At 36.2% G+C, this 27,882-nt stretch overlaps 2 protein-coding genes across 2 annotated transcripts; one reads left to right on the top strand and one right to left on the bottom strand.

The window, feature by feature from the left end:
• The first annotated feature begins 11,146 nt into the window (after positions 1-11,146).
• On the top strand, positions 11,147-13,371 carry LOC136258188 (uncharacterized). The gene is made up of 2 exons (XM_066051509.1): positions 11,147-11,564; positions 11,667-13,371. Exons 1-2 carry the CDS (start codon positions 11,241-11,243, stop codon positions 13,185-13,187), a joined length of 1,845 nt encoding a protein of 614 aa, XP_065907581.1. The 5' UTR covers positions 11,147-11,240; the 3' UTR covers positions 13,188-13,371.
• Positions 11,204-14,620, bottom strand: LOC136258189 (uncharacterized). The gene has a single exon (XM_066051510.1). The coding sequence runs from the start codon at positions 14,549-14,551 to the stop codon at positions 13,310-13,312; it is 1,242 nt and encodes a 413-aa protein (XP_065907582.1). The 5' UTR covers positions 14,552-14,620; the 3' UTR covers positions 11,204-13,309.
• Between the last annotated feature and the right edge of the window lie 13,262 nt (positions 14,621-27,882).

Raw genomic sequence — 27,882 nt, 5'->3', positions numbered from 1 at the left:
TGTATGGATTTTACTGATTCTCTAAGATAATATTCTGCATTAATGTTAATTGCTCATTTCCAAAAACAATTACCTTTTAAACCAAATGTAGAATCTATCACTGACAAAAATGAGTGATATCCACCCCAAAAACACCTTCGCTGTACAAAAGGTGCACTTAAGGAACTACAAGTACCTGGAACCCAATGTAAAAAACAAAAAGAAAAAACAGCTCAGCTGAAGTGAAAAGTAACTGGTAACTTAAAGAGCTGATATCTGAAGTGGCCAAGAATACAACTAACTACAATTACTCCATGCAAGCTATAAAACAGGTGTGTACATGAAAGTAACTGGCAACTGAAATGGCTGATATCTGAAGCGGCCAAGAATGAATGGTCATATACAACTAATTCAAAAATTTAACACTGAACCTTTATAATTCAGCTGTGTTCCATATTCACTCTTGCTGCATCGTAAAGTAATTTCTTTTAACTCTAATTGGCTGGTAATTTGGCCGCCTTTTTTAATAGTCAGTATAATAGAGCAAAAAAAGACGGCCAAATTACCAGCTGCAGCCAATTAGAGTTAAAAGAAATTACTTTACAATGTAGCAAGAGTGAATATGGAACACAGCTGAATTATAAAGGTTCAGTGTTAAATTCAGTATTAAATTTTTGAATTAGTTGTATATGACCATTCATTCTTGGCCGCTTCAGATATCAGCCTTTTCAGTTGTCAGTTACTTTCATGTACACACCTGTTTTATAGCCAAGGTGTTCTTGCATGGAGTAATTGTTGTTAGTTGTATTCTTGGCCACTTCAGATATCAGCTCTTTAAGTTACCAGTTACTTTTCACTTCAGCTGAGCTGTTTTTTCTTTTTGTTTTTTACATTGGGTTCCAGGTACTTGTAGTTTCTTGGACGTGCCTTTTTTACAGCAAAGGTTAGATATACATATATATATTATGTCACAGTGATGATCCGCTCACTTCATCACAGACTATATATACTCTTCCAGATAAGCCAGTAGTATACTGCATTCTTGTAGCTGTTCAGCTACATAAGGCTTTTTATTGAAGTTGTGCAGTGAATTTACTGTAAACTTGTAGCTTCCTAAATTATTATTTAAAGGGGGCCATGCTGGATTCCTGTGAAATGTGAGTAAAAGGTTGCAAGTTTTACTTCGTTTTAGTATCAATTTTAAATTGTCAATATCATGCTGCTTCTGTGGTTTCATCCCCAGACTCCCTTGAGCATCTAATTTATGCTGCAGCCATATAACAAGTTTCATGCTATGCCCCCCCCCCCCCCCCCCCCTGTATGTCTGGTCTACAATTACCTAGTGCCTAGCTACACTGTATAGTAAAAAGTCTGAAGAACAGCACTGTAGGCTAGGTGATTTGAGCATAATATAGCTAGCAGGGAAATATCACTAAAATTGCATATCTGGGTATCTAAGTTTTGAAAACTTCCTGGGGGGGATGCCCACAGATCCCCCTAAAATGCTTGTACTTTGCAGAGTGTCCTTTGCACACTATAAAGCAAATCAGCAACACCATGCATATCAATAGCAATTTCATCATCTACAATAGCCTGACCAACTCAGTTTTCCTTCCTCCAGCCCTTTATTACTTAGTAGTTGTATTGTAGTTTGATGGGTTGTTGGTTGTAATGTTTGGTTTGCATGTTAACAAGTATGCAAAAAATTTGGAATTTTCAACCAGAGTAGGGGCCATAGCACATTGATAAAAAGTACTGAAACAACTTGGAGTAGTGCACGGTATTAAATCACAATAAAACAATAAGAAATGTTATATCCCTACTGTGCTCAAGATGCCATAATGGAAATGCACAGTAGGGATATAACACTTCTTACTGTGATTTAATATCATGCACTACTTCAACTTGTTTCAGTACAGTTTATCGATGTACTGTGGTCACTACTCTAGTAAAAATTCCAAATTTTTTGTGTACTTGTTTGTTAACTTTTTTGTAAAGAACTATTATGACTGGTGAACCCACACATACTGCATCAAAAGAAAGGAATTGTACCGTGCGCCCCATCATTTGCAATGATTGCATAATTGGGGTGTGCGCATCACTGAATCGTTGCAGAAATTTGACCATGTGTCGGAACATCATGCCAACTTTAATTGGTTGACTGTGTCATCTTTACTTAAGTACCGCTGCTTGTGTACCTTACATTAGGTTTATATTGGTGAATGGTGCTATGCTGGATCCTCCTGTAGTATTTGGAACTAATCATGAACTTCATACTAAATCCTCCCAACGATTTATTCAGCCTGTGTTTTGCAAACAGTCATTTACCAAGGAACTATTTAGACATTCTGCCACACTCTGGTGTAGTGCTGTGCACCTGCAAAGTTTTTGTCCCTGGTTAATTGGCTGCCAATAATTGGCAATAATCGATTAATTGTTGTTGTGGTAATACAAGTAACAACTCGGTGACATACTCAGTTTGAACTTCATTATCACTTTGCACTCACTCATTTAACTGTAGAATATCCTTTAAAACACAGTCAAAATTTTCTTCTTTTGCTGTAGCAGGTAAGCGTGTCAGGATTTTGAACCTGAGATCTAAATAATGATGATTTATGCATCAACATCTTTATGTTGGGATTTGTGTATCTTGGATTCATATCTTCTTGTAAAACCTTCTTAAATTATTTAATTGCAGTGCTACCATCATCTTTGATAGCTATCTTGGTGTGTAATCATGTAGTAGGGGACCCAAAGCAAAGATTGTGGGATACTTTTCACCAGAGAGGTGCTGAGTAGCAATTTTAAAGGGCTTTAGTAGTTTGACAATATCTTCCACAATATGCCACTCATTTGGGAGTAGTTCCAAATACATCAAATTGTTTCGATGTTGCAGTAGTATATTGCTGTTGGGCAACTGCTGCTCTCACACTTGTTCTATCATGTCGTATGTGGAATTCCAGCGAGTTGTGACATCATGAATAAACTACTGCTTGGGAGCATCATTAAACAGTAGCCGAATTCATCACTGTCCGCACATGACTTGTGGAAATGAGAAACAAGCTTTCTGCACCTTGCAAGCAGTGTAGAAACTTGAGATATTTGTAGAGCTTTCTGGACAGCCAGGTTCAATGTGTGGCCTGCACATGCAAGCCTCAACACATTCATATCCTCCTCAAGAGCCTTTACTATGTTAGATCCACTATCAGTAGTAAAGCCACAAGCTGCTTGTCGAAACTGATGCACCATTCTTTAACAGCAGTATTCAAAGCCTGAGCAACTGTCGTATACTCTGGTGGAATAATCTTCCTGATGATGTTGCTCTGTCCTCCACTTTCCCATCCTTGGTGTATAATTTTATATTATGTATGTGTTGTTGTGTTTAAATAGTTCTTGTAACTGTGTCTTCTGTACTTGTGTGGTTTTTATTATTGTGCATTGCTCTTGTGTTTGGATTTTTGTGTACAAACTTGTATAGAAGAATGGCTATGCTGAATATTTGAGTTAAAATAAAACAGTCAATCAATGTGGTGGGGCTTGCTAAGGCTCATCCCAATTATACAGCATATTAGAAAATTTCTGTAGTAACTAAAGCTGGGCGGTATTGGAATTTAGTGCACTGGTATATCGTCTAGAAAAATATCACGATATTACGGACCAGATCTGTGAGAACCTGACATAATTACACATTTTAAAAATTCTTTATTATAGAATATTTATGATCTATACTTAGCCAAGTGTAAGCTCTGGTCAATTTTTAGCCTTGTACGACAACAATTTTTGGAGGTACAGTCCCACTAAATATCACCAACAGAAAGATCAGCAAGTATTGGGAAATTAAATGTGACCGGATCTGCAAAAACCCGACACAATTATGCAAGCCTAAATTTACAGTATAAAGCATTGAATATAATTGGTGAAATACTTGTGTATTATTGAAAAAATTCCGTAAACTTTTGAGCGCCTCTTTCTTAATGAAGAAAGGAACTAACAATAAAAATCTGGATTTCATCTTATTCGCCTGCGTAAGAGGAGTTTGAAAATCTTTGTTTCATTGTATTAGACCCAAGGATGTGCAAGTTGTGAGCATTTGTTTACATTACATCGAAACAACTGTATGCGATCGATTCTTCTTCATGAATTTTGCCTTTGTATGCAGTGAAGAAAGGCAAGTGAAGGACAGACGTGATTCCCCTATTCATGGCGAACACAATGCTGAAAATTTCAGCCCCAATATGTTAATCCGTTGATAAGTTACAACTGTTTTTGTAAGCTCCTGTAATTTATTTTCCCTATACTTGCTGTACAAATCGATTTTTCCATTTTTGCTAGTTTGTAGGGCTGTAACTCCGAAAGTTATTGGCATATGAGGCTGAAACTTTGCCAGAGGGTACACTTGGCTAAGTAGAGTATAAATATTTAATAAACAGGAATTCGAAAAATGCACGATTGTGTCAGTTTTTTGCAGATCCAGTTGCAATTATAGGCGTTTACAAAACGGCTGTAACTTACAAACACAATGCAGTACAGAGTTGCAACTTGCACCATCATGTTTGCCATGAAAAGGAGAGTCCATTACTGGATACGTTTAGCTTCTATCGCCTTTCTTCACTACATACAGAGATGAAATCAATGAAGAAATATCAATCGCATACAATCGTTTTGACATGACATAAACAAATGCCCATAACTTATATAGTCTTAGTCTACTGCAACGAAAGAAAGAGTTTCGAATTACTCTTGAGTAGGCGAATAAGATGATATCCATGGCCAGGTTTTCTTCACAAAGAACAAAACATTTAAAAATTTTACAATTTTTTCAATTATAGCTACACAAATATTTGAACCATTGCAATCAATGGTTTATACTGAAAATTTAGGCTTGCACCATTATGTAGCACATTTTATTGTGATATTAATAGGTGACTGTTATATTAGAGTAGTTGACTGCTCTATTAGAGTATCTCAATCTTTTGCTAATTTTGTACATCCAAGTACCAGGCTGTTGTCCCCAAGCAGCATCACGTGTTGCTTGCGGTACAATATAATAATATCCTAGCTTCAATAGGGTTGTTATTAACTCTTTGCATAGGTAAAAACCATGGTAATATCAATATCGCAATATTATCATTTCACTGAAGTCTAGATGGTACAAATATTATTTCATTGGTGTTATTATAATACCGAGATACCACCCAGCCCTAACAGTAACTTGCACATCATATGGCATATCATTGTGTTTTCATGGTAGTGTTATTCCAGTATCAGCTAGTTATTACAATTCTAGTTCCAGTTCTGGAACCATAAATCTTTAAATTACAGTTCCAGTTCTAGTTCTGGAACCATAACATTTAGAATTACAGTTCTAGTTCCAGTTCTGGAACCATAACCATTAGAAGGACATTTCTAGTTCCAGTTCTGGAACCATAACCTTTAGAATTACAGTTCTAGTTCCAGTTCAGGAACCATGACATTTAGAATTATTCTTCATATTCTAGAACAACACTTATTTTAACTTAAATATTACCAAAAAGCCCATAATGAAATATATGGACACTCATGATTAAGTTATATAAGCTAATAAGCTAGTCTTGCCAAGTTTAATTGTTTCATGTAACTCTTGAGTGAAAAAATTATGGCAAAGTGTTGTTCTTGACTGTTTTTTATAGAGCTTCATCATAGATATTATGTACTACATACCCGTGATTGCGTACCAACTTCGTTGTAACACTTATCAACACTGCCAATCCGTGTTGTACTTCAATATACAGTCTTCTGTTAGTAATCGTTAATTGTTTCCTGTAAAACTGGCCATCTCCTGGCGATTTTACTAATACGAAAGATTTAATCTCTTCAACATTAGGTAAACAATGAAAGGATACACTGGAACACTTCTCAATAGACTGAATTACCAGGAAAACGCTTGAAATACAGCATAAGCATCGTGCAAGTGATTTTACAAGCCTCAAACTCGCCACCATATTTCATCGAATAACAACTCAAAAAACCAAGCCGGCTGCAATCGTCATGCCTATCTTAAATGATTCGTCTGTGTCCCCTCAACCAACAGCATCTTAATAAGCAACATATTTAGCCATTTAACAAGAACTGAGATCCCCAAACACCTTCCAACAACATAAAGCGGATACCACTATTTTACCACTCAGCTCATCTGGCTTTAACACTTAGCCGATCAGGATCTGTCCTCTAGCCATTGGAACTGTAGAGGGTAGCAGATATGATGCTGTTGAGCTCCAGTACTATGTCACCTAGTACAACACTTGTGCGGCACACTACAAAGGAAAAGTATTAACGAGTACAATGAGGAACGTTCCTTTGAGAACTGGCGGTACACAATCCCAGGTATGTAGTATATACTATCTATGGCTTTATGGAGTGTCCTCTGGTGGGCTGAATTGGTTCAACACAAATAACTGTGACCATTCAATACTGTAATATCCTTTCAAATCTTATATGTTTCTATAAGGTCGCCTTGTTGACGTCGTCAACACAATGAATATAGTCCCAACTTTTGCAATCTAGTTGTTTATGCAAGTCTTCTGATTCCTTTGACAAGCTTTGTAGCTCTCATTTGCACCATTCAAGCAAATCTATGTCCTTAGCTAGGTAAGGGCACCACAGCTGAACACAGTATTCTAAATGTGGCCTCACATATGTTGTGTACAAAAACATGAATAGATCAATAATTTCACAGCTTGATCACTTTCAGCTGCTCTGAATGAATAAAGCAGGGGTGGGGGCAACGGGGTTCTTTCTTTTAACTAAGACCAGGCAAACGTGATTAATTGTTTCTCATCCCTGCCAGCATCCCTTTTTACCCCACTGCCTCTAATTCCATTATTGCTGTTCAAGCACATGCATACATAATTATTTTGATGCTAAGAAAGTTGGCTATCATTTTACAGCACAGCAAATGTCACTTGCACTTCAGAAACGGTGGTAAAACGTATTAAGTACTAGTTCATGAAAGGCTTTAGCTAACATTTATATTAACAGACAGTTGATTTGGAGTATTTTCTTTAATAATGAATAATGCAAATTAAAATGACCTCCCGCCCACACGGATTTCCAACATTTTGTGGGTGAGAAACAAGTATCAAGTTTGCCTGGCCTAATACTTGGCCATCATAACTCAAATATTTAATCAAACGTAGACCTATTTCAGGAGCTACACATTACTAGCAACACAAATTATGCATAAGTATACATATTGTTCAACACTGCTCCAGAAAGGGGGTTCCTCCTTTTCCTCAAGAATTCTTCAAGAAATAATTCAATTGCGGGTTGCACCATTGTTACAAAAGTTTTAATTGTGGGTTTCAGTTCATTCAGATGTGCAATACTTTCTGTTATGGTTATAGTATAATATAGGAGACCTTAATCAAAGTATGGTTCTCTATTTAATTTGTACTATATAGTATATAAATTATATGGTTGAAATGTTAGTTGGCTGTTTTATTTGGCTATACAGCTCAGTGCCACTAATTACAATACATCATACCAGAAACCAGGCCAAACACCATTGATATGCGAGACCTAGCCTTCTAATAACCTTCATGAAAGAGATCACTGTCTGTGTGAAGGTTATTCGAAGGTAAAGTCTTGCATATCAATGGTGTTGGGCTTGCATGGTTTCCTAGAATTACAGCTAGTTAGTCGTTACAATATTAGGATACAAAGCATGTGTGCTGCTGCACACCTCCAAGCCTAAATCTGGAAATTATAACTGTGCCCCTTATCGAGGATACACCTATAATTATAATCAATAGGCCATGTCACTGCATGTCCACTAGTCGAGCTTCCAGAGGACTTCTTTACAGAAGCTAATAAATGTAAACAGAAAAGGTTAATGTTGCTAGTCCAATAATTGTATAGAAAGCCTGTTATGCTTTTGAAATCGTCTATTGTGCTTTTCAGCAATGACATAAACTTTGAAATATGTACTATATAAATCAGTTACCTTGTTACATGTTACCTCATATAATTGTGCTACCTCAAACTCGTGCTGCTGCATTATAACATTGAATTTTTCTTCAGTTACCTGATAGTTACTAATATAAATCATGACATTTGGCTGGTAGTTACCTCGATACATTGTTACCTAATAATCATACTATCCCTTCTCCCACTGTGGCATTAACTTTAAAAAATATTTAGTTTTTTTCTTCAGTTACCTGACAGTTAGCTACTTTATAAATCATGACATTTGGTTGGTAGTTACCTTGTTACATGGTTACCTAATATAATTATGCTATCCAAAACTCGTGCTTCTCCCACTGTGGCATTAACTTTAAAAAATATTTAGTTTTTTCTTCAGTTACCTGACAGTTGCTATCATAAATCATGACATTTGGCTGGTAGTTACTTTGTTAAATGGTTACCACATATAACCATGCCACCCTAAATGCTGCTCCCACTGTGGCATTAGCTATAACTTTGAATAATTTTTCATTTACGTGACAATTACTATACATTTGGCTGGTAGTTACCTTGTTACATGGTTACCTAATATAATTATGCTACTACAAACTCGTGCTACTAGCACTAATAAAAACTATGACATTAACTTTGAAATTTTTTTCTTCAGTTACCGGGCAGTTACTATATAAATGATGACATTTGGCTGGTAGCTAGTTTTATTAAGTGATATTGTGACACAGTAGTTAGATAGCTCTATTTAGGGTTTATGGCAATGTGATGCTATTACTACAATGATTGATAAAATAATAGGCATATAATGGTTACTTAGTTACTTTGGTTACTTGGTAACAATGCTATAAAATGGTCATAATATACTCCATGTATTGAACCACTATAGTTGTTTAGTTGGTCAGCGGCACAATGAAGTACGAGATGGTATTGGTGACTTGGCTTCTTTGGTATGGGCTGTTATTTGTGAACATACTGCTGATGGTTCCTGTAATGAAACTTTGGTTGGTGATTTGAGGATTCGAAGTGTTTGGCAACCTCCGGCTGATGCTGTGTTTGATGTTCATGTCGTGGATACAGATGCACCTTCTTACAGATCAAGGTCACCTGAGACTGTTCTAAGTGTTCTTCATAGTGCTGAGGTTGAAAAGAAGAAGTAAACAGCAGTCTCACCATGCTAGCTTCATCCCTCTGTGATTTTCAGTTGATGGCATGCTTGGTGCAGAGGCTAATTCTTTTCGCGTCAGCTGGCCGATAGGTTATCACCCAAGTGCATATAGTTTGGTGATAGGTTGGGTATATGCGAAATTATTCTCCGGGCCACCATGATCTGTGTACGAGGGTCAAGAATGAAGTGGAGATCGTTAAGAATCTCTGATGGGGCACCAATTTTTGACTATTTTCTTTTAATAATAAATATTAATGCTATGAATGTTGTTTTTGTGTTTTTCCCTTTAATATCATAATAATAGTAATTTAAGCCAAAACAGCCAAGCTGTAAAAAAAGAGTGTGGCCCCCAGGGTGAAAAAAGATGTGAAATCAAAGGTGGAGACCAAGAAATGACTGTGATGGTAGGTTAATGGCAAAAATTTTAATAACAACAATTCAGCTGAATTTGGCTTGCCACCTCCAAGTTTCACTAGGATTTGGCATCAAATTCACCTGAATAGTCGTTATTAAAATTTTGCCATTAACCTACTATCACAGCCACTTCTTGACCACCACCTTTGATTTCACATCTTCTTTCACCCTGGGGGCTGCACTCTTTTTTTACAGCTTAGCTGTTTTGGTTTAGATTACACCTTCCTCTAATATTCTTTGTGGATCTCATCATACTCATTCTCTCACAACACTATAAGTTGCAACTGGCTGTTATTAAAATTGATTTCACATTGTATAAACATGTTTTTATAAAGTTGCACAATATTATGCATGTGTAGGAAAAATAATAGCCTATTAAAGTTCTTACAATATAAATTATAGTCCATCACTTTCAGTAGATGTATGATCAGACAACCTGTGCTCTTTGCTATATGATGTAAAAAGGATAATTTATACAAGAACAATATTTCTCGTGTTCCTACAATCTGTATAATACCTAGGTGACATACCTGTGTACAACTTCCAGGATTCCTGATGGAACAAGCTGAAAGCACTTGATCTGGAGTAAGGGCACCTTTAAACAATGATTGCCTGTATAATGAACCAAAATCATGCTTTATATCTAGCCTTTTTATTGTCTCACAGACAAATAGATTTAGCTTTGGAGAGCACAAGAAAATTTGTGATTAGTAATTAAAATACAGGGTATGACTAGACTGGATTATTTGGTACCATATAACACATAATAATGACAGTCATGTGGTTAGATTAATGCATTGGACATTCAAGTATTTGACAAGATATTTCAATATAATTTTGTGGTATGGACTTTAAATGAAAGCAAATTACACATTGCAAGCAAATTATTACAAAATTAATCTACATTAATTTTCAACTTTTGTGCTAGCTATAATTATGTTGAAGAAAATTTACGTCAAATTGCTATATTGGTTCTACAGCATTAACAGATAGTGAAAATTTCAATTTCGCACATTTCTGTGTAGAAGACCGTTATTTTGCAAACCCACAGCCACAATTTACAACTAAAATGTGAGATTCTACATATATACAGTAAGCAGTTATTTCATGAAACTTACAGTTCCATGTTTAGGAAATCATATGCACAGCAACCTGCAGTCTTTACAGCTTCTACAAACATCTAATATGTACAAGTGTTACAGTTATATTACCAGGACAATGTGTTTAGCACATGCACACATATACATAGAGTATTTCAGTAGATCAGACTTGTGAATGGAACCAGGGAGTTTGTGAGTAATGATAAATAATCATAATTATTATAAATAATATAATTATCAGTTTATGTAAACTCTAAAAATAAAGGCTTAGCAGAAAGTTCCTTTTTAAACCAGGCGCACGCCCACAGCCGGCTGTGGGCGTGCGCCTGGTTTACTGTAATTGTTTTCGTAAAAGTGTGTGTGTGTGTACCTATCTACCTATGTTTGTCCGTACGCACCCACGTGAGCAAAATCGTTTAATAACGATAAAAGCAGCTTTTACGTAAGAAGTAAAAGTGAAATGAAGTCTGTATGAAACTTCTGCACAGGTGAACTTTGCTCTGAGGTGGTTTCTTTTCGGCAAACTGAAATAGAGCGTTTTCATCACGTGCGCATGCTCACGTCATTTTGTAGATTGCCCACGCGTCGGCCATTTTGTTGCACATGTTGAAATCTCAGTACTCCTGTGAATGGTCGCAATTATGACCTTGAATCTGTCGTCGTACGCTGCTGGTCTTCCACGTGATGCGAAAGATCGATATGTCAAGAAGATATCGCTGATAAACAACGTGGATCCTTTTCTGGGAGTGTTTCCAGGAGCCGGAGCAACGAGCGATTTACCCCCTGTGGACCTTACTGACTTGCTTTCGTATCTGGTTTTAAAGACTAGTTTCGTTACTATATCACAATTTAAAGGCCGTAAAAGTTTGGAAGCTTATAACCAATTTGTTTGCGGGTGGGTAAAAGATGTTGTTACAAGAAAGATTGCTGGAAAATATTTGACCACTGGCCGTGTAAGCTGTTACTGTAATATTGTACATAAGAATTAAATGTGACTATATACACTTATGCATATGCTAACACAGTACTGTCTAATAAAATTGCTATTGTTGTAGGTCCGTCATTCCCAAAGACTAAGTGAACCTCCATTACGTTCCTGGATAATCATAGAGGAATCAGGAGAAATATGCTGCGCCCACTGCAATTGCATGGCAGGGCTTGGAGAAGTGTGTTCTCACATTGCAAGTATTTTGTTTTACCTTGAAGCTGTGGTAAAAATACAAGGTATTTCACCTACTTGCACTCAGGAGAAGTGCCAATGGATTATTCCATCCTTTCTGAAAAACGCTGAATATTTACCTATCAAAGATCTTGATTTTACATCTGCAAAGGGTAAAAAAAGGAAGTTGGATGAAGCAATAGACGAAGAAGGCAATGACGATGCTACTGAGCATGGAGCAACAGCTATGGGTAAAGAGTCTACGGCGTCAGAATTGGAAACATTGTTTGCAAATCTGAGTGTTGGAGGTACCAAGCCATTGGTTTTGTCATTGATTCCAGAACACTCTGATGAATATGTCCCAAAGTCTACCCTGGATACCTTTCCAGTACCTTTAAAGTCCCTACAACAATCAAGCCACATCACTTTAAGCTATCCAAGCTTATTGCAAGCTTGCAAGTCTATCGAAATTGAACTCACCTTAGAGATGGCACAATCAGTGGAAAAGGCAACCCGATCACAAAGTAACTCCAAGTTGTGGTTTACATACCGTGCTGGAAGGGTGACGGCCTCACGGATGAAAGCTGTGTGTCATACGAATTTGGCTCATCCATCACAGTCACTAGTTAAGGGTATCTGCTATCCTGAGGCTTTTAGCTTTGTCAGCAAGCAGACGGAATGGGGATGCAAACACGAGAAACAAGCTCGAGATATTTATTGCAGAATTAATTCCAACTTGCATAATGATTTTAAAGTTTTGGATAGCGGACTGGTCATAAACCCACAATGGCCATTTATTGGGGCTTCCCCTGATGGGGTTATTGAATGTAGTTGTTGTGGAAAAGGTGTGCTGGAAATTAAATGTCCATATTGCCATAGAGACACTTCAGTGGTTGCTGCAGCTAGGGAGGATCCTAAATTTTGTCTGAAGGAGGTAAATGGCAAACTAACTTTAGTTGAGACACATTCTTATTATTATCAGGTTCAAACACAGCTGTTTGTTTGTGATGCACAGTACTCTGATTTTTGTGTATGCACGTTTGCCTCTGAAAGTGATCAAGACAATGTGTATATTGAACGGATTGAGAAAAACTTCTCATTTTGGCTTGAAGAATGTGTACCAAAAGCAGAAGAATTCTTTAGAACATGTCTTCTCCCAGAGCTTTTGGGAAACTGGTACACTAGGCCCACTGAATTTCCCAATGCTAACCTCGAAACATCAGATGCAAACAGTGAGCCTAAATACTGTTATTGTCGTGGGCCTGAAGATGGCACAATGATAGCTTGTGACAACCCTAATTGTCGATTTGAGTGGTTCCATTTTGAATGTCTCCAGTTAACTGCCATTCCTAAGGGTAAATGGTATTGCCCTGATTGTCGAAAATTGACACAATTTACGAGAAGCAAAAAGAAATAAATTCCCTGTGCTGTTCTCTTGCCACGCAAATAGTTAGAGCTGTTGTATTACTATGGTTTCTTGAATATAATCATAATTTTGTCATTGTTGTGATTTGTTGTGTTAAAGTTATTTACAATAATTCAATCAATTGGTACGATTGGATTACAAACATTAGTAAGAGCACAGCAAATGCGAATGATGCGGTCCAATAATGGAGTATCTTCTCCCTTTCTGATTATAACAAAATCAATCGGTATGGTGTCATGTAAAATGGAATATTTTTGCCGAACCATTCCGATTACACGTTCTACATGAATCCTGACATTAGCGATTGTCCTGGTTTCCTCTATCTCAACTGCAGACAACTGATCTTTTCCTTTGGTGAATGCAGGAATGTGTAATCTGGCCTGCATCATACCAACAGATTCGCTAATATCAAACCCTCTGTCTGCCAACACAATGTCGCCTGGTAATAACTTCCTTAAAATCCCACTGTTTTCTGTCAAATGCTTGTCACTTACACGACCACCCCAGGCTTCTGAAACAAAAGCAACTGCTCCTTGGGGAACAATTCCAAGTAGTACTTTAGCAGTGTTCCTATGTTTATAATTGGACCAAGTTGATGATCGCGCCTTCAAATTGGATGGTCGTTCCAAAAAGATCTCAAAGCAATCTATCACAATTGCTACCTTCTTGCCAAATGATAGGCGAAAGCAATTGGGCATGGTCTTCTGTAAATTTTCCCTCTCAGGCCAAATGATGAGACCTTTTAGTCTGATGTCCATTTGCGTTATCCACTTGAGTAAAATTCTGGATACCGTCGATGGTGAAACATTGAACCGATAACTTAAATCTACCAAAGGCGGGTTGATTCTTAATTTCAGCATTACCACCATGAATTCTTGAAACTTTGTAAGTTTACATTGTGCAGATCTCTCACCTGGTAGTGTAATACACACATGATTGAAAATGGCTCTTAAAACTTTTAGATTTGGTAATCCAGTGTAAAAGCTCACAATGCTGTCATCCTTGAGAGACTCCTCACAAAAGGGAGGCAAGTGCAGTTCAAGTTTGGATGACAGCTCTTGAATTATCTCATGACATTTTAGTAATTCTTCTTTCAGCCTGGTCACTTCATCTGCACACTTACAACTGCCTTCAGTGCATGTAAAGGCAAGCATAGCTGATCTGACTTCTTCCTTTACCAGATCCTTAATGGAAATTGAAAACTCTTCAATCATTATCCTTTCTGTCACCAGCTCCATGGCAGCAGCCTCGATTTCAAACAACTGAAAGACATTAAAACCAATTTCATTGATCAGCTCACCAACAGTTTCATCAACGATTTCATTGTTAGCAATACTTATCACTTCAGATAACATTAACTGCTCCTCTTCTGCCTGCCGTTGTCTTTCAGCTCTTTTTCTAGCTCTGTCAGATCTCTTCACTTGCAGCTGTGTAGTCTGTGAACTTTGCTGGAGTTTATCATGTCCGAGGTGGAGTGTAGGGACCCAGTCTATGTTAGTTTCATCCATGGCTTTGGCTGGTTTACCGGAATGAAAGTGTTTCGAACAGATCATATAGTTTTGCATGTTGCTCTCGTCGAGATCATCCCGCGAAATAGCAGCAAGCCAAGCAGTTCTTCTTTTCAGTGACAGCTGATACTCTTGTTCTCCATAATGATACCTTATGGCAGGGATTCTGCTGAAAGAAACACGTCGTACTTTTGAATCAGAACGATTATTACAACCAAAAATCACACAAAGTCCCATCGCAACTACCTCGGCATGTGCAACAAAATGGCCGACGTGTGGGCAAGCTATAAAATTACGTAACCATGCGCACGTGATGAAAACGCTCTATACGGGTGTGGTGACTTTCCTCAGACTACCTTCCCCTTGAGGTTTCAGGCATTTAGCAACTGAAAAACAATGGTGCAGGCCTCGTACACTGCCAGGAATAGCCTATCGCTTCGAGTTGAAAGGGGGCGTATTCCTTACGTACGCGAACGAAAATGAAGAGCAGCTTTGAGGCTTTGTCGAGAGAATTTGTGGGAAAAAACACGTTAGTCACACTATAAAACAGTTTAGAAGATAGTTTTGTGCGTAATATGTTGGTTAAAGCGGTTTATTTAACAAACGCTTCCTTAGCAGTGCATAGCAACGTAATTGAACGAATTACGAATATTTCATGAATTACGAAATACGAGAAATAGCTAATTATATTATTGCACTACCCAAACTACCCTATTGTAAAGTAGTAATACATAGTTGGTTAATTCATAGTAGTATATACTGTCTATAGTTATTCCAGATGAGTTAGCTAGCTGCATGGCGCCTGGTTTTTAGAAGTAGCACAACATCAACTTGTTATTCCTTACATTCAATTCTACATCAGCTAATAAGCTCTATCATTCAGGACAGTAGCACTTTTTAGGTTTGAACTTTCTTGAGCAAAAATATCAGCCAATAACCTGCTTTGCTTCCTCATCTTAACAGTTTGGCAGTACTGATTGGGCATAACCAAGCCCATAAATGTCTTCAGAGCAACCCTAAACCCTTCATACGAATTTCTATAAAAATGTTTAAGTAAATTTTATGCCAATTAACTGACTACCTGACTGACTGATGCCTCTAACTGACTATAAAGCTACAGGCTTGAAATCCATTAAGTGATATAAGTACGTATACATGTATGTGTATATTTAGGTAAGCATACCCACATGTATTACTATGAATGAAATGAGTACCTTTCTACAGTCTGAAGTGCAAGCAAACACCATAGTTGAACGACATCCAGGTCCTGAATACCTTTTGAGTGACTACATACATTTATAATTTATTAATCATGTGATGAAGTGAACCATCTATATAACATACGTAATGTGACCCGGTGTGCAAAAAGGGGTCTTATAGCCTTTTCAATTGCATGTACTTGGCAACCTGTAACTTTACTTTCGAATGTGGTATCACCCTGAAATTTAGTCCCCTTATACCCCTGATATAGCACTATGGCTTGGTGTAATATGAAGGTGATGGGTTGAAAACGTGAGCAGTTATGATTAGTCAAACTTGACAACTTTGAAAGGCTATAAGACCCCTTTTTGCAGACTGGGGCACTGGGTCACATATTATATGTATACTTTTCCCAAAAACACATGCAAAAAATCTGTACAGTATGGCAAATGTTACTGGCTGAACAAAACCCAACCATTTTCATGCACTCCTCAATTTCTATTGCTTCTCTGCTATCCTATATAGTAACAAAGAAGTGGACAGCCAAAGCTTCAGACATTTATGATGGATAATCTTGGAGTTGTGTTTATAGTTCTAGGCAGTTGTCAGTTGGAACAGCAAAAAATTGATTTGTACAGCAACAATATACGGTGAATAAGTTACAACACTTAATTAATTGATCATGACACAAGATTGAAAAAAGCCAAAGATTACTGGCATGGCAACTCCATCAAGGTGGTTTTCCCAATAACTTTATTTCTGTGTGTGCACAAAGAAGAAAGTCATTGTAACTAATGGTAAACTTTATTTCTGCCACATTATATAAACACTCATATTTCATGTGTCTTTTGCTGTACAATCACAAAACAAAGATTTTATACTCTCCATGGAGAAGTAAATTCGATGGTGTATGGGTTTTATTGATATTACTTTAGTTTTAGTGCATACTAAAGCAATTATAATTTGCATAAAATTTTGTTTATGGCATGTGTATACGTAATTACCCAGTTTATTTAAATACATTTTTACAGCTAAAATTTGCAAAATGGCTGGTTTTTGCTCAGCCTGTCACAAATGACATTCTAAAATACTTAAAATACAAGAATAGTTAAAAACAAAATCTTTTAAGGAGTAAATTGTATTATAGTTTAGTTTCATATAATTGAGTGCAGTAATAATGATCAACACAATTGAGATGTCTGTACTACTTTTTCATTTAATGATATTATTCCAGTCCTAATGGCACTCTCACCTTCCAATCCCCAAATGGTGTGGTATTATATATATATATATATATTATATATATAAAGCATATACAGTACTTCATAGGTGGCTCCAGGAGTCTTGGTGACTGGTTTCTGATCGGTAGTACAGCTAGACTTTGACGAAGACCAAAAAAAGTAATTGCCTGCTGAAAATAACTACCCTCCACTAACTATATCACTGATAAATAAATATCTTTATTGTAGCTATGTAGCTTGCTACACTGCTTCTCTGAAAACAGTGACTGCTTTATTAGAGTGCTTGACTGCTCTATTAGAGTATCTTAATCTGAATGTCTTGTGTCTGAAAATCTGCAAAAATAACTAGTTGGATATACTCGACCGGTTTCTGGAAATCTCAGAAATCCCTCCTGGAGCCACCCCTGTACTTGTCATATGTATGTAAATTATAATAGCTATTCAGTACTTACAAAACTCTCTGATAAAGATTGTAGCACACCAGACTGTTGTAGAGCCAAACAACTCCTGTCTTGTTTACTTTTCAAACATGTCAAGGATGGTAGAAGGGAATCATACTATGCAATTCATAAAGAAATTATACTCGTGCATAAATATAATATCACAAAACCACACACACACACACACACACACACACACACACACACACACACACACACACACACACACACACACACACACACACACACACACACACACACACACACACACACACACACACACGCACACACTTTAAGACACAAAGTGGCTGATACAGTACAATGTATATACATTAAGGAAAACCGTAATAAAAACTTACTGGAGGAGGTGCCATACATTTCGTCAGAAAGTCATCAAGGTGATCTTTGCATCCTGCAATACTACAAACAACAAAAGAATCTGAATCAACTTTTGCTACATCCAGAAAGCCTCCATAATATGGATTATCTATTACTGTTGCTAAAAGAGCCCTTGATGAATTTAAGCAATAATCATCTGACTCAATCAGAGTAACAGCTGAGTTTAAGCATGATTTATCAACATGTGCAAGAGATGGGAGTATCTGCATATTAAAATTAATAGAAATATTCATTATACACACATATACATATGTTATGAGATGAGATGAGGCCTGCAATAATAGGGCGTGTGGGCATATAAAGTTCATGAGTCATATTTAAATTTTCATGCCATTATATAATAAAGTTACAGAATGCAGTAATTCTATTCCAGAACTTCTATGCCAGTACCAAGATATGACCTGTTTTGTGATGGGGTGGAGTTTATGCCCACATGCTCTGTTATTGCAGACCTGGTCATATATATATATATATATATATATATATATATATATATATATATATATATAAATTATGGTTTGGGCATTAAAGGCACCACTGGGGGTTTAACATTGACCGTGAAATAATTATATTGATTATATTGATATTGTTATGGGAACATCGTTTGCTCATTACTTTGATGCCCAACCAGTTCAAAGATGTGGTAGCTATGCTTGACTCATTATATTGATTGACACGGACCATTGTTTAGGTTTACAGGTTAGGTTAGGCTCAGTGTAGTTCAAAGGTTTTGACTAGTTGATAGTCACTAAACAAAAGCAGCAGCTAGAAGAATGATCAGTAAATAATCATTTGGGAACTGCGTGAATGCGTATTTCTACCAACCATGCATGTGTCAGCCAGTGAGCATACCATGGAGCAACACAAAGAGGACAACTGACTACATTTAAATAGGTGAGTAACTTATATATAGTCTTAACTAACTGTCCCAATAGTCAATTTATGTAGTAGGTATAAAAAGGTAAAAATCTCGATCTCACAAGCACAATTTTCTGGCATTGTTTGTAAAGTATAATGACATAGCCCAAGCTATTAAAATCACTCTCGATCATGAGATGCTGTACTGATTGTAATAAAGAAACAAGGTGATAGGTTTTCATTTATCAGGTGAATATGCCTAGAGTGATAAATGTATATATATCTGATACACTTATACCACAACTGCATTGGGTTTTGTTGATATAATGTTATACACCCTTAGTCCTCTTTAGGTGTATATATATCAACAAAATCCCTCACAGCCATGGTATAACTATTACATTGTGTGTGTCTGTGTGTGTGTGTGTGTGATAGTTATACCATGGCTATAAAGAGATAGCAAAGGACATCTAAAAAGTCTGGGGATTCCTTGGAATGTATTAATGTGATATATGCACACTACCTGTGCATACCTAACCGTGCAATATCTTGTTAACATTCCTAAACTAGTGCAATAATATATAATATGATATAACATGTAATATATATCCACTGGCTTTGCTTTGTGAAAGTGAAATTACATTGTGTAATATTATTGTGTTGCTTATACCACAACTTACTGGAGAGTTTATTGTGGTATCCTCACAGTTCAACATATAATTTTGAAATAATTTCAGGCAACCAGGAATGAGAGTCATCTTGTACAACTCATCTTTTGTGTTAGTCCTGTCATCAATAATGCTTCTCACTAATGCCACACATTCATGATCACTCTTGAACAAAGCTGTGACTGCTGAAACACACAGGTTGGGAGCTGGAGTAGGTCCTTCCTATAATTATGATTAATTAATTAATTTTGCAGAAATTAATGATATTCTCATGAGATATTTCATTTAACTTGTATAGGAGATACATTAAAATTATTTGTACATAGAATATTCAATATTCAATAGAGAGCAAGGTTGTATGTACATAATTTTACATTTCCTGAGATTTAAAAGTTTGTGTCTCAATTACAGCACCTTATAAATGTATAGTTAGCTAGGCCTGTGTCATATATGCCAGCATAATTAAAGCATATTAAACATGCTGAGGCAAGCATAATGCTAGCATATTAGACGGATATTTTGGACTTGTTCCATGAATAATCCCTAATAGAGCAGTCAGTGGAAACAAATGTAGACAGTGATACTTTTTAACAGAGCAGTCATTTTCAATCGTAGTGAAATACTCTAATAAAACATTCACTGATTAAAATTATTCAAAGATTATTGTAAGAAATGTTGCTAACCTAGGAGCATAATGCAAGGATAATGGGAGCACTGAAGAACATAATAAGTGAAAATTTTGGGAAATTTCTTGAAAGCATTTTGGGAAAAAATTGAGCATATTCTACTCAGGCCTATAACTACCTAGCTACTGATATAAGAACAAATAAGAACAAAATTTTGACAAAATAACAATCTTATTTTATTTTAAAGTGACTACATTATCTTACTAACTTGACAAAACTCCGTCTCATTTGACATATCACATAGCTTGAAATATCCATCAACTGCGACAGCAAAATAATCTGGACTACAATAATGGCAGTAATGATACAGTAACAAAATTTAATGCATATAATATTGTATTATGTAACTTATAATGCATATACACATGTAATCTATTATAATACAGTGCATTAAATAGCTAGCATAACAGCAGATGACTGCATACAATACAATGTAAATATGTACAATGTTATAACAATTGTATATAATTCACACTAATATAATTATAGTCACACACTGTATGTACTTACTCATTACTGTAGCGAGCTCTAAGTGCCTCCATAAAGCAACAACCAGCTTCTCTTAGATTCTCTTTGATATACTGTAATAACATGATTTAAAATAATTAAGATTTACTACCCTATTAAATTAGTCCCCATAACAACTACATCTTAAGCCTTAATAAGCAAACAAAATAAAATCCATTTGGTTCCACATGGGGTACTTTGAGATAATAAGTCACTCTCTAGAGTTCCTATGGATTAACATGTTGACCGCCTGGCAGACTCCTGTGAGTGTTGAAACGTAATGGAATGGCTGCAGGTTCAAGGCTGCCCAGGTGCAGTCATTGATTTTTTCTCCTTTCTGCACTGCTTTAAATTAAACATACTTTATTATATAACAACTTTAAACAGGCTGAAGGACCAGGTGTCCTATATACAGACCTTCAGCACTAGTGCTGTAAAGCCTCAAGAAATAAAGAAATAAATAAACATACAAATAAATAAAAGACTACAAATGCAATTACTTTTGCATGGTATATAACTATGTATGTGATGTAGCAGTAAATGGAATGAGGTTACAATGTGTAAGGATTGCTACAGTGTTATATGCAAAATAAAGGCTAATCAGAAATCTCATTATCCAGCAGTATTGGGGTCTGAGTCTACTTGGCACTTTTGTACATTGGATAGCTTTGATGTTTAATAAGTAGCTAACGTATAAGCAATACCAGATACTTAGAAGTTATAATTTCACTTACTTGGCTGCATGCATAGCTGCATACTCCTTGATAGAATTCACTGATGCATTTATTGAAGTCCTATATAATTACTGTGCAAAACAAAGCATGGTTGATTTCTGTTTACCTTATCAATACTATCTAATCTTGTTCTTAGTGCATCTACACAGTATCGACCTCCTGGGCGTGGAGCACACCCATACATATAAGCAGCTTCCAGTTGAGTAGCCTGTAGGAAAATAAGTCAAACACCACACATATCATATTGTTATATAAATGTCCAACATGTTACAGTAATTCAAAGGATACAGTATTGTCAATTCATAGTCAGAAAATTTTTTATACCTGTTAATCAGATTTGCTTAGCTATCTAAAATTATATTTACAAAATAATATCTTCACTGGCTAGCTATGTGTATCTCAGTTTAGCTGCATAAAAATACATATGATTTGTTGACAAGTGCATGGCTGCAGCACTATATAGCAAATAGCTGTTGCACTACTAGTTATCATAAAGTATGGTAGTACTGTATAGTAGGGATCATGGAGGATTGGGCTTTTCTTGCCTGAAAATATCACTAAAAATCCAGCCATTTCTTTCCTTCGTAACATTATTATAGCTGAAACAGTTATCTATACTTACCACTTCAAAGAAAGTCTCATTAATGCAGATCCTATAATCATCAACAATTTTGTACTCACACTCATAATCTTCTGTGTTATTTAGATCACTGTAGTAGTTGCTAAAGTAATCTGGAGCACTGGAGTTATCAGAGACATTGAAGCTAAATGTATATGAGGAGTTACAAGCCATAAGGACTTGAGATCTGTCAATAAAGATTTCTCTTCTCTGTGTGGTAAATCCTTGCCCTCTGATATATACTCTGTGTGTTTCATATTGTGGTCCCTCTATCACTCTCTTTGATACATTTCCAAATGAGCTGCAAAACCTCTCATTCACTTGCTCCTCACAAGATGAATTTGTCTCTGCATGTGAAACTAGAAAACAGCTGCAAATCACAAATGAAAATGATAAGAAAGCTTTCATGTCTCTAATGGTTATGAGAAAGTAGCTAACTGCGCTGAAGAATCTTAAGGGTGATGTCTTCATTAGCAAACTGGATGGCATTTTATACCCATCATACATCTTGCACACACCATAGCAGCATCAACAGAAGCCACATCACCTGCCAACAGAAGCTAGCCATCCAACACCTTTCACTTTAAACAGATCATTATTGCTCCTTCACTCTCCCTTCTGATCACATAGTTCACTATCTTCTCAGTGAAGGGAATATGCCTCCAAAGTTATTTTGAGATCTATGAGATTGGATTTTTGACTAATTTTAGTTATTTTAACTGTGAAATAAACTATGTAACTGTACTGCAAAAGTTGTTACTAAGCTGATGGCTAGTTAATTTTTATAAATTACTGCTCTATTTGAGTATCATGATCATAAGGTAATGTCTTGCTGATGGTTTAATAGCTATAATGGATGTTAGTTTAATGCAATTTCATGAATGCTACTAAAACTACGGTATGCAATTGCCTTTTCATCATTGATTACATGAATAATATGTTTTCTATGTTGATCAGACTGGCTAAGACTACCACATAGTTAAATTCAGAGAGGATTTCTGCCAAAACCACGGAAACCCATATAGATCCGCACAACTGCATGACCAGCAGAAGTCATCCAACACTTCATGTTCAGCAGATTGTTACTGAACTTTGTGGACATATCCTTTTTACATCACTTACATGTAAATTATTGAATTGTGTTCAGCAACCATTTTTGTGTGAATTTAGGTTGCATATCCTTGTGCTTTCAGCTGTGCTCAAAATATTGTACTAAACAGACTGTCCACACAACATACGTAGAACACACTATCTCATTCTATGGTGAGCAACAGCTCACCCAAGTGAATGAAAACCACAACTCTCAATGAGCTAGTTAACAGCATGTGGGCTTTCGGACCATCTGCAGGCGGGTGACCTCAAGGGTTATACCTGTCATGCACTAAGTGTTGGCTAATGCAGTGCTAGCTATTTAGCTACCTCACATATAACTACACAATGACAAGCATACAGTAATAATTGCTGTCCAGCATGATAAATCACTCTATTGTGTTAGTGTGTGTCCAAGGACCTATCACACCTCATAACACACATAGTTTTCATCATTAATGATGGTTCTCTCTCCCTACCAAACTGTATAGACATAGTCTACAAACTTGCTGTTTATCATGTATAAGGACTCAAGATGGTATACATATATGTAGTAATTGTAGTCTCCATTATTAATATGATATGTTGGCTATGAGTTTGGCAAGTTGTTATGACAATCAATCAATCAAGTGTACATGAAAACTGCATCCTCAAAAGTCTACCAGTAACTGAGACATGTAACCGGTTTTGAAAATACTATATGAGCTTCACAGAGTTCACACTAATTCGAACAAACACGTGCGCATTAACAAGGAAGTAAGTCAATCAATCCCTTGGTTTCATCTCAGTTTCAACAACTATCAATCTGTGAAAGTTAGTAAACGAATATATAAAACTAAAAATTATTTCTTCAGTATGGAATGGTAACAATACAGGAGAGGCACTGCATAAGTATGGCTGCAACAGCAGCTACCCTGTGTTGATAGTGCAGTATAATTACTATTGTACAATGCTATAATAGCTAATAGTTTTGGCACCTACAATTTAGCATTTAAGCGATTTGAAACGATCAGCCAAAAACTTAGATAAATGAATAATGGATTAAAACAGATCCCTCTATAGCTACTACTTCATTTATTCAACTTCAGCTGCCAGATACCGTCACCTACTCCTTTTTAACAGTGAGTAAAGAAAGATGGTATATTAAAAAGAAGGAATCTTGCTCAGTGTGTTAAGCACAGCATCTTTACACATATCCTGTACAGTAGACACTTTATGTATAGTTAGTTAGTTATCATTAGATACACTGTGAAAAAAGAGGGATATAAGATGGTATTTCCAGTGGCTTATTGAATACAAAAAAGCTTGGTATAACCTGTATTATACTAACAATCTCATGTAAGACTTCAGTTAATGTGTTAAATATACTGAAACCATATATGCGATGGTATAGTGTGGGCATTATACTAGATATACGCTATTTGAGGTAATGTGGTAAATAAACTGAAACCATATATGCAATAGTATAGTATGAATTATACTAAAGTATAAAATGAGTATAATACAGGATTTATATTAAGGCTTATTTGTATTCAATAAGCTACTGGAAATACCATATTATATCCCACTTTTTGCACAGTGATAGTTTTACGATACATGTTATGTTCTTCTATCTTTCATATGAACATGTAGGTGTAAGGTATAATACTACACACATACAGGTGACAACTGGAATAATACAGTGTACTTAAATGGTTGCCATGTAATACTATGCTTGTACATACACACATATCTGTGGTCATCATTTGATTTGTCAATAAGGCATAACATGGCTATAGTTATAGATTAAAGATTTAACAAAACAGTTATACCTGACTTTGACAAGTTCTCCATGTGTTGTCATGATGTCGAAAACAACTGTTATAGAAAAAGTGAAAGTAAAGCAGCTTATATGTATCTGACTTCACCATCGCAAATTTCTGATTCTCTGTAAGAAAAATATTCGAACTATTTTATTCTCACTAATCCATTTACATTAGACATCAACTGAAGCATATTATACTACTTGGTAGGTTGAGTTTCTATGACACACAGTACCAGAACAACATGCATGTAGACAGTAGACAATATCCATGCATCTTGTTGACTACATAGGAACAAAGCACAAAGCAATTCTGCACTTCATAAAATCAAAATAAATGAGTTTAGCTCTAAGTCTACAAAAATACACAATTCTGATGATAACTCGTGATTCTATTACCTGATATGTACAATGTACTACCCAATAAGTGGGCAATGTATGACATATGCCTGTATAACAACAGCTGTTCCAATAAGTGGGGATGACTATCTACGAATGCATACATGCTTACGATCATGTTGCCAATAATTGCAATTGGTTAACCCACGTTTCTGACATGTGGGCATGGCTTCACTTAAGTATTTACACCTACATGTCCATAAGCAAAGTCAACTAGCTCAATTATATAGTATGATAACTGATGTGATTCAGACCTGAATATTATTATTATTGTTATTATTGTTACTAGGACCGGGTTACACATAACCAAGTACATACACCAACGTGACAACCCCCTCGTAAGTGCATACACCAATGTGACAATGTCTTGGCGAGGCTATGCACACAACTAGGTGGTGCATAAACCACGATTGAAATTATGATACCTATTATGTCACTAAGACAAACTCAACTTGAGTATCACATACATACTACAATAATTACAGTTGACTTAGTTATGTAGAGATTGCAAAATGATACCATACACAGGATAAAATCTAATGTGCATACAAGTAATGTTGTGGTCAGTGCTTGTGTTCAACTAGAACCTCGGGGCTCCAAATGTCTCCTTAAAATTGTAGCGGTCCTTAAAATCACAAATGTTTACATAATGTGAGCATTTATTGTAGTCAAGTTGATGAGGTCACACTTCTTGATTGTCTATTCAGGGATACTAATTAGCTACCAAGAGTCCTGAAAACCAAAGGTATAATACCTATCTGTGTGTTTCAGAGTATCTGAAGTTCAGCTGCCAAATCCAGCCACTTCTGTATCTTTTCCCTGCACTTCTCTACAACATTACAGTCCATGATACAAGCAGTATCAATTAAGCTTAGTACATTTTTAGATCAAGACTAAATCCATGGGTGCCAAGCAATCATTTTGATTTTATGATTATATAAGCAATTTCGTACATTCAGAATTGTATAACACTACCTCCCACTGGTGAATTCACAACTGGTCTGAGCTTGAATATTCACACGTATAGTGTAATATTATGACGACATAGATTCCAGAGAATTGATAAAGCTACTATATTGTGCCTTCGTAAAATACACAGACTGACCCATTGCTGGGCAACCAGCAATTATAATTATGTTCAATGGTTTCTGAGTTCTGGCAGTACCTCATATAAAGATCACTGTTTGTGCTCCCAACAATTTTGAAACCCAACCAATGGATGTGCAATGCCTGGCCTTGTGCTGCAATAATCAGTGTCTCTGTCACAGGTTTAAAATGAGCGCTCTATAGCCATTTAAAGGAATCAGCCTTAAGCTGTTATGTTGTGGCCATATATAGGCCATGAAGTGACTTGCAGTGCCACTACTCACAGTATGCCACAAGCATGGAGCAAGGCAGACTTAATAATACATAAATAGTAAGGGATCTATCAAAAAGTAGAGAGAAAGCATGAATCTTAGACATAATTGGCTCCTCACATCTCTGAACATACAGTAACTACAATGATAATGAATGCCTCTCCAAATACATCAGAGCCAATAGAAGCAACCCTCTCTCTCCATCTCTACCAGATACATATAGTAGTCTACTTCATTCTGTGGATACAAAGCTTTGTGCATTATTTAGTTCAGTACACCCATTGATAGTCAATGGTAATTCCTCCCAATTTGGAAAGTTTCCAGTACATAACTCTAGCCACCTTATAATTGGTTGCACAGTACAACTACTAAGAATGTGGTAAATATTACACCCACACATAGGGACCCGCCGATTATGCTGGCATAATAATGAGCATAATAGGTGCCTGAAAGCATTGAGCATAATGCTAGCATAATAGGCAGAATGCATGTGCATTACCATGAATTCTTGCTTATCAAAATGCAAATCACAGAAAAAGATCGATATACTCTAATAGAACAGTCAGAGAATAGTCAGACAGCTGACTGTTCTATTAGAGTATATCGATCTTTTCTGTGACATGCATTTTGCCAAGCAAGGATTTAGAGTCTGTGCTTCAGTAACTTACTGTTTATCAAAAGTGCATATTTACTAGAAAAACATGTGAATTGAGGTATAAATATCGAGCATAATTTGAGCATAGTAGGTAAATATTGAGCATTAATTTAAGCATAATAGGCAAAATTTTGAGCAGTGCAGCATAGCATAATAGGTAAAATAATGAGCATAATCGTCGGGTCCTTACCCACACATCATTATTATTTACAAAGTTTACAACTGGAATAAAGTCCTATACAAAACTAACTATAAAACAAGTAAATAATGTCTATTTAGGTGGACGAATGACAATAAAACAGTCTATTATTAAAGTAGCTTGCAGGCTGATGGCACATCATTGTGACACTTCTTATACAATGTTCCAACTAATGTAGGACACCCAGAAACAATGTGAGCCATGATTCCTAACTTAGAACTGTATAGGCAACATGATGAATCAGATCCTCAAAGGATGGCTGTGTTATAACATTTAGTATTCAGTGTCTGATCTTGGGCAGCCATAATCAAATTTTCAGTTTCAA

Source organism: Dysidea avara, chromosome 6, assembly GCF_963678975.1.
Source record: "Dysidea avara chromosome 6, odDysAvar1.4, whole genome shotgun sequence".
NCBI lineage: Eukaryota > Metazoa > Porifera > Demospongiae > Dictyoceratida > Dysideidae > Dysidea > Dysidea avara.
The sequence above is the reverse complement of the archived record's forward strand: the minus strand, read 5'-3'. Positions and strand labels throughout refer to the sequence as shown.

Excerpts from the sequence above, each read along its gene's own strand:
- LOC136258189 (XM_066051510.1), bottom strand. The coding sequence starts at position 14,551 with ATGTTATCTGAAGTGATAAGTATTGCTAACAATGAAATCGTTGATGAA.
- LOC136258188 (XM_066051509.1), top strand. The coding sequence starts at position 11,241 with ATGGTCGCAATTATGACCTTGAATCTGTCGTCGTACGCTGCTGGTCTT. Across the intron at positions 11,565-11,666 it reads AATATTTGACCACTGGCCGT|GTCCGTCATTCCCAAAGACT; the intron begins GTAAGCTGTTAC and ends CTATTGTTGTAG.